Genomic DNA, 11995 nt, shown 5'->3' with positions numbered 1-11995 from the left:
GATAGAACACCGAGGTTGGAAAAGACCTCCAAGATCATCCACTCCAACTGTCCACCTACCACCGCCACTTCCCCACTAAACCATGTCCCTCAGTACCACATCCAAATGCTTACTGAACACCTTCAAGGATGGTGACTCCACCACTTCCCTGGGCAGCCTGTCCCAGCACCTGGCCACTCTTTTTGGAGAATAAATTTTTCCTAATATCCAATGTGAACCTCCCCTGCTGTGACTTGGGGCCATTCCCTCTTGGCCTGTCCCCAGTTACATGTGAGAAGAGGCTGACACTCCTGGTCACAGCCTCCTCTCAGGTAGTTACAGAGAGCAATAACATCTCCCCTGAGCCTCCTCTTCTCCGGACTGAACAATCCCAGTTCCCTCAGCCACTCCTCATACAACCAGTGCTCCAGATCCCTCACCTGCCCCACTGCCCTTCTCTGAACATGCTCCAGAGCCTCGATGTCTTTTGTGTAGTGAAGGGCCCAAAACTGAACATAGTTTTGAAGTGTAGCCTCATCAGAGCTGAGTACATGTGGACAACCACCTGCCTGGCCCTGCTGGCTATATTATTTCTTATATAAGCCAGGATGCCATTGGCCTTCTTGGCTACCTGGGCACACTGCTGGCTCATGTTCAACCAAGCATTGACCGCACTCCCAGGTCTATTTTGTTCATACAGGGAAGGCAAGACATCTGGCTTCTGCTTGGTATAATTTGTATGGAATGTGAGAAGGGGTTTTAGTTTTAATGTGCTCAGCCTAAGGTCACATTTGCTGCAGGTTGGATGGCTAAAGCACATTTTAGCAAGCAGCATGTTTTGATTTCACTTGTCAGGGCTTTTGGTAGCCCCATGTTGGCAGGCAATGTGAGATTTCATACCTGTTCTGTGTTGAATTTCCTTCAGAGATCACCTGCAGCCTAGAAGGGTGGATTCAGTGATCCGCAGACATAGCACCGCTATGGAGCTGTGTCCTTGGCTTGCTAGCAGTGGTGCTGCCTGATTTGCTGTCCTTTTGCAATATCTCAGTGAATTTCAACATCAAGCTGCAGATTTCAAGTGAGGGCCTGGATCTTGCCAGCTAACTCATGTGTTGGCTGCTGCAGACCACTGCTTTTTTTGTTTCTGTAATACACGAGTTGAAAACCTCTACTCTGATTTGCAAGGAAATTCACTTGAAATCATCAAACTCTCTTTGCATACTGCCCTCCTATTGTCAGACAGCTGTCAGCGATGACAATTCTGGTAGATTTAAAGCAGTGGTTTGAGCAGGTGGCTAGTTTGCACGAACTCGCACCAAAATAGTCTCATTGGTTACAGTTCTGACTGATGGAAGTGTTGCTGTAGGTGAGTGTGTGCAAATAGTCCTACCATTGAGACCATTATTGCGAGAACCAGAACAGTGCAGTGGGTCAGACAAGAACATGTCTCCTTTGTATCAGCCATCGTAGGAACTCCTAGAAACAGTTCCTGCAGTGAAAAGCTTACATCTAAACAAAGCTGTCCTTTTAAAATTTAGTTTCGAAATCTTTTTTTTTTTTTTTTTTTTTTAATGCCTTTCTCCCTTCCCTTCCCTTCCCTTCCCTTCCCTTCCCTTCCCTTCCCTTCCCCTCTCTCTTTTCTTAATAGGAGATCCACACAAATTTACAGGTATGGGTAGATCTGATTTAATTTGTGCAAACACATGTGTCAATCACCCCTCACAGTGTACAGTATACAAAGCTTTGTGGGAGCTGCTTGTAATAGTTAGCACACAGTGGCTGGTTGGTTTAAGTTCAGGAAGAAACCAAGGCTTTTAGATATGGACAAACTGAACTTCTACAAAAGAGATTTTTGTCTTCCTGTTGGTTGTATCATTCCTGTTATTAAATGAGTCTTTCTGCTAGCTTTAGCCAAATTCTGCAATTCTGTGCATCACTCTAGAAACTGGTATTTAGAAGCACTCTGGCAACTTCCTAGCTTTTTCTAGATAATTTTGATGCTGACATTCAACAAAAGTATTCAGAGTTTGCTAGTATTGATAGGTTACAAAATCCCGCTGAAAGTGTTTAACTAGCAATTCTGCTGTCAGATGCAAGCCTATTTCAACACAACGGCTTTACAGCAACAGTCACGATGGACACGCTCAGAATTGTGCACCATTGCAGTCAGGAGTTGTTTCTAACAGCCGCCAACACAAAAGGCTGGACAGCAAAAGCTCCCAACCCTTCCAGTCGCAGCTCGCCTCTCCACTTTGTAACTGTGACTCCCGATGTGAACCTAAGTTTCAATGGGAGTTTTCTCCAGGGCAGGTGATGGCTCTGCTGGAACTGCACCCCTGCCTTTCCCATTAGCAATGAGTTTCAACCTTTAAGATTCAGATTTCCTCTGACTGTTGTGCTGAAGCAGCCCAGTATGTTTCTCCTCAAGTCCTGACCTGGGCTGGGCCCAGCACGATGCATCCCAACGTTTGGTAACATGTGTGTGTATTATATGAAATATACATGTTATTGGTCGTGGCGTGGTGGTTCAGTTCAGGAAAATGGGAGCAAGATCCACAGGCTGAGACTTCCTTGGCCTTTGGATTGTCAGGTCATCGCCCAGCCCTGAGGCAGGGCCGCCCCCACCCTGGGGCCTGCCCCGGGGCTATCTATCGTGATTGAACACAACAAAACCCCTTTTTCTTCCCTTTTCCAACAGCCTTTTCCTCAGGGCGGAGGGCTGCCCTCCGGGGGCGCGCAGGTGTGCCCACACACCTCCGCCCTTCCCTGGGCAGTTTCCTCAGGGTCGCACCGCCCTCCCCGGCCCCTCTGAGAACGGGGGAGGGGCGCGGCGACCGCGCTCCTTGCGCGGGAAGAGGCGCGCGCGGCCGCCAACGCCGCTGCCGCCGCTGCCCTCGGCGGCTCCGCGGCCATTGACGTCAGGGAGGGCGGCACGTGACCTCGTCGGAGCCAATCGGCTGCGCCCGGAGCGGCTTCGGCGAGAGAGGCAGTGGGCAGCGCTCTCTCCTCTCACCGCCTCCTCCTGCGGTGGCGGCGCGCGCGGGGACACCACACACACACAGAGACACGCACACACACACACACAGATATACACACAGAAACCCGCCCGCCCGCGCCACACACACACACACACACACAGACAGACAGACACACACACTCACATACACGCGCCCGCGCCCCGGCCACGCGCGGGCACCCACGCACCCACCTACATGCACACGCGCGCCCGCCGCCGCCCGCTGTCGCGCACACGCCCCGGGGGGAAGGAAGAAGCCGCGGCCGGCCACCCCGCAGCCCCGCGCCGAGCCCCCGCCGCCGCCTTTTGTCTGCAGCCCCCGCCGGGAGCCGGGCGTGGATGTGGCGCTGCGGGAGCGGCGCGGGGCCCCGCCGCGGGGCGGAGGGGGAAGTTTGAATTCGGCTTCTGATCGCTTCCCTTGAACCCCGCTCCCTCGCCCTCTCCGGTGGCTTTGTGTGTTTTTTTTTTTTTTTTTTAATTATTATTATTATTATTTTCCTCCTCCTCGATTTAAATTTTTGAGCCCGCCGCGTGGGGTCGGATCTCCTTTCTTTTCCTCTCCCCGCCTCCGCCCGCCGCCATCCCCTCAGCCGCGATGGATCGCAGCGGCGGCGGCGGCGGCGGCTCCGGCGACCGCGGGCAGCGCGCAGAGGACGGCAGGGCGCTCCCCGCAGAACCGCCGCCGGGCCCCGAGGGCACCCGCCCCGCAGCCGCGCCGTGCCGCCGGGCCCTGCTGCACTGCAACGGCATGAGGTACAAACTGCTGCAGGAGGGGGACATCCAGGTGTGCGTCATCCGGCACCCCCGGACGTTTCTCAGCAAGATCCTCACCTCCAAGTTCCTGCGGCGGTGGGAGCCGCACCACTTGACCCTGGCGGACGGCGCCGTCGCTTCGGCCACGGTGAGTGGAGCGGGGGACGCGGCGTTTGGGGGTGAAAACGCGAGGTCGTGGCACCGCGCCGCTCTTCGGTCGTTAATTCGGGCTTCGCCGCGCCCCCCGCGCCCCCCGGCGATCAATGGGCCCAGGGCGGCGCGCGGGCGCGGCGCGGGAGCGCGCTCCGGAGCTCCGCGTGCGGCTCCGCGTCGGTGGGGATCGGAGCCCCCGATTCGGGCTGACGGCCCTGGGCGCAGCGCGCAGCTTTACGCGGCTTCTGACCGGGCGACGCTGCCGTCGTGCCCCCCTCCTCCCTTTTTATTTATCTCTTTTTCCTTTTTTTCTTTTTTCTTTTTTTTTTTTTTTTCATCACATGTGAATGCTTCATATTTTCTCAATGATTTCCTTCTGGCCTTCCTATAGGACACTCATGATATCAGTGTGCATTGGCTTTTGTGTGGGTTCCCAGGGAGGGTGAATGGAGATGGGCTTCATCTAGAGGTTGGATTTTTTCACGTCAATGAGCAATCCCCCTGCATCTCTCAGAATCACAGAATCACACATTCTGCAAACGCTTGTCCCTTCTGCATCGCCCTGTAAATTACACATCCTTTTTGCATTGCTTTGCAAATACAGATTCCTTCTGCATCGCTCTGTAAACGCGTGTTCCTTCTGCATCACCCTGCACATACGCTTCCCCTCCTGCATTGCACTTCAAATAGATGTTCCTTCTGCATCACCCTACTGATACATATCCTCCTGCACCTCCATGCAAATAAACGTCCCTCCTTCATCACCCTACAAATACCCATTCATCCTGCACGGCCCTGCAGACAGGTGTCCCGCCGTGCCATGCCCTCAGGTAGGCCAGCTGCCCGTTCTCACGACACTCCTCGTGCCACACTGACACCTCCGTACCACCTGCACTGCTGAGGGTGTTTGCAGGGGAATGTGATTCTTTGCTCGGTGGAAGTGCTGTGTGAAGGAGAAGGAAGCCTTGGGCGAGTGTTGCAGGGGGAAGGCCCCAAAGGACGTGGGTATGAGTAGCTTTTTTTTTTTTTTTGCAGTTCCTTGTTTTAAGGAGATTCCGTCAGCGCAGGGGGAAGTTGGATGTGATGGGGATAAGGTGATTTCCCAGCAGCACCCCAGCTGGTGGTTGTCTGAGCACAGAAGGATGTTGGTGAAGAAGTGTTATGGTGCTCCAGCAGAAATCTCTGTGGTGTAGCAATACTTAGGCATGAAGTTGTGTTCATACAGGAGACGCCAAGCTCTGCTTGCTGGCAGAGCTGCCACCCAAGAAATCATCCCCCAAAAGATTTCTCAAGTCCTGCAGGGTGGTGCTTTAATTAATGCGATGGCATTCCTAACTGTTGTAGGCACAGAAGGAGCAAGTAGATAGCAAAGCATTGCATGTACCATTTCAGGCTCCATTTTGTTGAGCAGGGCTCTCAGTGCTTGGTATTATGCCTTATCAATTTTTTTTCCAGTGCTGGGTCTGAGTAAGTGCTGTGGTTCACAGGGATATCTATGCTTTGATATTTGAAATGCTGTCTGTTTTTTGTAGGAAGTAACTGGGGGACTGGGGTGTGATTTGTTCACTTGTTACCTGGACGTGTACATGGTGTGCTCAGCAGGTGTCTTGGTTCCACGTTATCTCCATCTTCCTCTTTTTTGAAGATGAAAAGATGTGACTTAACCAAAACATGTGGTCCCCCTGCGGAAATAGGGGACGGGCACAAGGCCAGAACCTCCTGGAGCCGTTGGTAGATATCGAGATGCAATTGATTTGGTTTTAGAAGGCTGAGGAAAAATATCCATCCCTTCCATTGACGGTGAGCACTGGGAGTGCTCAGCAGCTCTGATAGCAAGGTCATTTTTACACATAGGGCTTTCCATAGCCAAGGTGCTTTATGAGCAGCTGCTAATTAATCTTCACATCGTCTCTCTGCAAATCCTCTGGCACGACGAGTTTTACTGCATTCTCTATAACATGAATAAAATCGAACAGGAAAATAACATCACTTTGTTTTGCATTTGAAAGCTAAAGTGGTGATGACACCTAAATCCAGATCTGGGAGATGGTGTCTGTGAGAATGGTGGATGGGTGATTGGGTGATTCCAGGCCTTTTCTGTCCTTTTCAGTGTCACCTGAAACGTGTGTTTGAGTGGAGGTCTTCTCCACGCAGACTCCTACATGTTAGTTTGGGGGCTGTGGAGCAGGAGCTGGTGTGTGTATGGGTTGTTCTGCAGCTTTTTCTGGTCTACACAGTATGTTCCCACATCTCAACATGAATACTGAGACCCTACCTACAGCTTTTTTGCAAGAGATGGCTGCTTCCTGGCCTTGATTCAGCAGTGATGTGTTTTGTGCCTGATAGAATAGCATTCTTTAAAGGAAGCTCCATGCAAGAATGCAGTGGAACAAGTGTTTGGGGCATCACATTTTAGCAAAGCGTAGAGAGGAAAAATGAATTTTCTTTACAAAATGTTTTTTCTGACATGATCACAAGTGTCTTTCAACTAAAATAAGCCAATGCTCATCTAAGAGCAGTACTGACAGCGGAGTTCTGAATTGTTAGGGGGCTCAGTTACATGGAAACAGATGAGCTTGTGGAGTTCCATAGTGGAGGTGTTGGTGCTTGATGTGATTTACATCCTTTCCTTCGGGTTTCTCATTTCTCAAAGAACCGGTTACTAAAAAGCAATGCAGTTTCACTGGTAGCCTTCCATGCTGCCCAGGCTTTCATTCCTACGCTGGTTAGGATATTTCTCAGTGTAGGTAAAAACAAATCTACATTGCTTTGTTTTATTTTATTTTATTTTTTAAATTTAATGCCAAAGGCCCAGCAGGAAATTTTGATACTTACAAACTTTATATGCTTGCTTAGGGATGAATCTGACTTTCTTCTCCATGGGAGGAGTAACGTTTATTTTATAAACACTTCCCAAACCCCAAAGTGTTGCCCTTGCTAATTTTTTTTTCACAAAGATCTGTCCTTGCGCAGCTTGAAGGGCAACGATAATAAAAACAAAGGAATAAAATCCAATTTAATATTCCTTCTGTGACTTCTGTTGTTGTTGTTGTTGTTGAAGAACAAACTACTGCTATCTTCAGCAGCGATGTTAAAATTTAATGTTCAGTAGTTTAAAGGTGGCAGGTGAACCTGAACTTCTGACATCCTTCTGCCCTGTCCCTTTCATGCCTCTCTTCTGCTTTTTCTTGCCCCAGCAGGGCAAGGTGTTGAGGACAGTGGGTTTTAAGGTTCTGGATTGGCAGGAGGCCCTGCGGTGTGTATGTACGTGCAGCAGACGAGGAAGGAATAAATAAGCAATTCACTTCTGCTGGCTAGGGATGACCTCTCTAATTCCCATCTGGGAAGATAAGACATAATTAAAACCATGAAGTTACTCATTAATTTCCCTCAAGGAGGAGGAAACTTTGGCTTTTCATGCTCATTTCAGATTTCCAGGTTCGCCCCTGGCAGGTAAGTTCAGTGTTATGTTCAAAGCTGGTGGCAAACCTGAAAAGATTGGAGTGCCTCTTACATTATTTCCAGGGCAGAGATGATCTATGAGAACAATGGTTTATTGACACGATAGCTAATGGGAAACGTACTTGACACGAAACGTGAGTTAGGGAGCTGCATTTAATGTTTTCTTCTAGAGAAAAGAACATACACAATTAATATTTAAATGAGGCAGGGCAGGATGATCTGTTTCAAATAGGAGAAGTGGAGTAGAAAATTGTCTTCTAATTGTTCTTTAAAATTCAACGGTTTTGCTGCTGCATGTGTTTCAGCCTGCTGTTACATGGCTTTCCTTCCTTCTGTTATAAAGATAGAGCAAAAATTCCTATCAGGCCAGACTCATTGTTTACTTTAGTGCAGGTTCCCATTAGTTAGGAAAACACGCTTTTTAAAATCAAATTTCCCTTGAAAAACAATTAGCTCAAGTGGGAAGCATTATGCAGAACTCTGAAGTTTCAAAACAATCTTATAAGGAGAATTCTTCTAAGTCTTTCCTGGAAAGGGAATGTCATACCATTATCCAGGCTGAAAACAGAACGATAATGAATTAGCTAGAGGAATAATAAAAGAAGTAAACGCTGTGTTCAGTAAACCAAATGCTGGCCTCAGTCATGAGCTATCGATGAGGCTCTAAGAATGTGACTTAAAATGAGCCTGATGGGCCTGCCATCATTATGCACGAAGCAAATATGAGTGCATAAATAACGAAGCAACTTCTTTGCAATCCAGCATAGCAATGGAATGTTAATTTACGTTCTGAGATAATATTTAGCATTGTTTCTTACCGGTGGTGGTTGTTTGCATTCAACAAGTGGTAGCTGTAGGTTGGGGTCTCTGTGTTTCTGCCCACTGAGGTTTACCCCGTTGCCATTGATCAGGTATTTTCTCCAGGCTTATCAGGAAAAGCACTGAATCTTTTTATTTGCATGCCACAGGGATCATTCAGAATTCTCTGCATATTGAGGACAAATTGCTCCCTGTTATCTGTGCTGCTGAAAGCGAGAATCTGTGTGGCAAAGGCAGGCATGTGGCTGCATTACCAAACCCCACATTTCTCTTGGTGACTTACTGGGGTCTTACTCTGTTGTGAGAGACTCACTTTACTCAGTCCTCAGATAGGCATAAGAAAACCTAAAATGGTATTTCTTCAAAGTTGTTTAGTGCCTGTCAAACACACCTTTGAATATGTAGTTCCTACAGTGGTTAAAAAGCGTATTTACATGTCAGTAGTGTTAAGGTATGCGTTAATATGTTACAGAACTTGTATAAAATATGAAAACAGAAGCTACATTCATTGATAGAGTGAGAGCTCTTGAGGCTGTTAGTGTTAATACACAGCCAGTAAATTTTAGGTGTTTAGGAGCATAAGTAGAAGGGATAGAAGGGATACTCAGGATTACTTCTGCCTCACTTTTCTTTATGGCTGGGGAGCAAAGATGCGGTGCTCAGCACCGTGGGGGGTAACGGTGCCCCGCAGGAGCTGCTCTGGTACTCACTGGGGACCTCATCCTGCATCTGCAGGGACTGGCAGAGCTCAGCATCCCTCTGTGGGGCGGTGAGATCAGCCTTGTTTGTTTTCTGGTGGCTAGAGGTGGAAAGAGCCTGAGGGACCATCAGAGCCTGGGAGCGGTCCTTCTAGGAAAGGATGTGCAAAGCACAAAAAGAACATGTAGTTTATCAGAGGTCCTAGGCTCAGCCAAGCACCTGGTCTGTACCAACCGCCCAAGTGACAGACTCAGGTTTGTGTTGGTACAGAGGCTGAAGCATTGGTCTCAATCAAAAGCACTGGTAGAACTGTGTATGTTGACAGAGGTTTTTGGAGGAAGAAGATGGCAGGCTTAGTACACAGGGAGGAGTGATTCTTGGAACTGTTCAGTTATTGTACATCGTTTATTTATACATTTGAGTTTCCTAAATAACAGGTGAGTTTTAACATGGTACAATAAAATGGCTTCTCTCATTTCCTTGTGTCTTCTGTGTTAGTAAGCATAACTGGATGGATAGGATTTGCTTCACTCCCCACATAGGATTTATGGAAGACATGATCTACCTCAAATAGTTGAAGCATTTTGGATCCTTTAGAGGTAATTAGATTGTGGGTTGCATGGGTAGGCTGTGGCTTGTTAGTGTTTTGAGCACTGCTAGTTGCATTGGTTTTGTCCTGGGTCTGCATGTGTTTATAGGTATGTGTGTTTAGTTCCATAAACATTTGCATATCAGAAGGCGATTAATACCTTAGTGTGTATAACCCGTATGGAGCACTAGTGCACATGTATGCCCTCAGTAAAATAACCTTTCCTTGGGGTCATGTTGAGAAAACCTGTGTGAACTGGGTTGGGGAACACTTGCTCTATTGGAACTTTTTTGCAGATTTTCTTGTCTTTTTTTTTCTTTTTCAACTGGGCTGGGGAACTGATCTGTTTCAGTGCAGACTTCCACCAAACTGCTGAGGAAGAAGAGAGGGAAACATGGCAGGCTGGAGTTGCTGCCAAAAACAATGTATTATTAAATCATTGCGTAAAATTTTCCTGTTTTGCACAATATTTAAGAATGCAGGGGCAATACCAGGAAAAGGAAAAGACAATTGAAAAGCATACATTATAACCAGGCACGTCAATGGTGAGTGAAGTTGAGCTCTTGTGGTTGCAGAGAAAAACATGAAGTCAGAACCAGATGCTAAACTAAAAGGCCTTCACTTCATGGGCTTAAAAACTAGGGGAATGTAAAAATACCCTCCACGTTTGGAAAAGGGGTTCCTAGTTCAAAGCCTGGGGACACCTGCAGTTAATAGTGCTTTCCCATACTTACAGTCATTTCCTGACTTTGCCCTTGGGCTGTCGCATGACTGATGGGACAGAGCCATGGAGTGTGAAATGCAAAAGCAGATGAGATGCCAGGTGGAAGATTGAAGAGTGGAGTTCAGTGTGTCTACTAGACACATACCTGTTTTTAATGGAACTTAAGAAGCTCATCAGGTTGCAGTGACTCAGATCTGAACTGGAAGTATGCTCAGTAATGTACATTCTTGACTTGCTCTGTTGGCTTTGGTTGGGTAATGTGAGGAGGGCGATTACCACTCACTGCTTGTGGCATCTCTAGTAGGATGTAGGGTCCAAGCAGCATGAGGGGCTTAATGAGGCCCACGTGGGGCTGTCGCATTGGGTGTCTGCAGCAGTGCAGCTCAAAACGGAGCCCAGTTCTTCAGCTGATGGACTGTAGATGCTGAGCAACCTGCACTTGGGCTCTTCTGTGGGAGACAGGCTTACTGGAAATACCCTTGTGAGATAGAAGCATATGGAAACTGCTGCTGTCTGACCCATTTCATGCCATCAACACTATCCTGGAGGGAAGTCAGTAACGTGACTCCCTTCTAGGGGAAAAAGATGTGGCTGAGGACATGAGGACTGCTCACTACAATCTAATAGCCCTGGTAAGGACAGTACTGAACACCTCCTTCAAGGTGTGGTAGGCCAAAGATTTATTTTGGACCTTCATATCCTGCAAAGCTGGGGGGGAAAAAAACAACACATGGAATCTGCTTCATTGTATTAGCATTTAATTATCCAGTAGGGTTGTGGTGCAATAAACATTGCCTGAAGAAAGGTGAATGTGATTCTTTTCTGTTTTTTGAGAATCCATAATTCATACATATATTTTTAAGCCTTGAAGTTGTGTCTGCAAGGTATAATAAGAAACATTCTTTTCCCTTATCAATCAGTTAAACTCATTTTTGAAGGGTATGTCTCTACGAATAGGAATGCGTCTTTTCTGGATCAGATTTCTGGTGATGTCATCCCAAATATAAGGCAAGAATTTTGCAAACAAAGAAGTCATCTCATACTTTATTTGTTTATAAGCATATAAATTAGCTAAACGCATGTGCAGGATGGTTTTAAAAACAAAACTTTTGTTTTCCTAAACCGCTTGAAGATACCCATGGTGTGTTCCCAACAGTACCTTTGGAATGATACGGAACAGAATTTTCTCAGCATTGAAGCTGTGATTTTGCTGTGTTTTGGAAGACAGAGTTCCTTTCCTCCCAGCCTGTGTCTGTTTTGGCTATTTAAATATAAGCTTTTGGGGTCACCAGGTGTCTCCTGCCAGTCTGGTTCCTGTTGTAGTGGGGTTCTGTTGCACCACAAAGGTTTCTGTTTGCTGCTTTAACACAGTTAGTGTGTATTGTGAGCAGGCTGTGTTCTTGCTTTATCTGTGCAAGCACCTAAAGTAAGACTAGAATGACTTTGTTATCCCTTTTCAGGCATGGGCATTATTAATAGTGAAGTAGAAAATGTTATTATTATTATTATTTTTTAAAACAAAGCACTTCTGTGGCAATTGCCCAGTGAAATCCAAATTTTCAATCAAAATACTAAGAGTGTCTAAGTTTTATTTCCCCAAAATGTGAATGTTTGACCTTCTGTGAGCAAGAAAAATAAAAAGTAAAGATTATTTTTGGCCCTTGAAACAATCCGAATATATGATTTTTGAATGTAGTGTAATGCTTCAATTCTGCAAATCCTTGGATTTTGACTTTGCTGTGATCTAATTGTCTCCAAAGGCATTCTGGTCAGTGTTTTTGGGAAAACAAAGAGTCCAAGT

The 11995-nt window shown here is 47.0% G+C and overlaps 1 protein-coding gene across 1 annotated transcript in view; it reads left to right on the top strand.

Annotated features, from left to right (window-relative positions):
* The first annotated feature begins 2937 nt into the window (after positions 1 to 2937).
* The window catches only part of LOC125699041 (c-Maf inducing protein), a 123312-nt gene continuing 114254 nt past the window's right edge, over positions 2938 to 11995 (top strand). The window contains exon 1 of the mRNA XM_048958115.1: positions 2938 to 3896. Coding sequence (XP_048814072.1) covers positions 3591 to 3896 — 306 coding nt within the window. The 5' untranslated portion in view covers positions 2938 to 3590. The remainder of the gene's footprint in view (positions 3897 to 11995) is intronic.

Source organism: Lagopus muta, chromosome 12 (assembly GCF_023343835.1).
Source record: "Lagopus muta isolate bLagMut1 chromosome 12, bLagMut1 primary, whole genome shotgun sequence".
Lineage (NCBI taxonomy): Eukaryota > Metazoa > Chordata > Aves > Galliformes > Phasianidae > Lagopus > Lagopus muta.
Note: the sequence above shows the minus strand (reverse complement) of the source record. Positions and strands in the feature narration are given on the sequence as shown.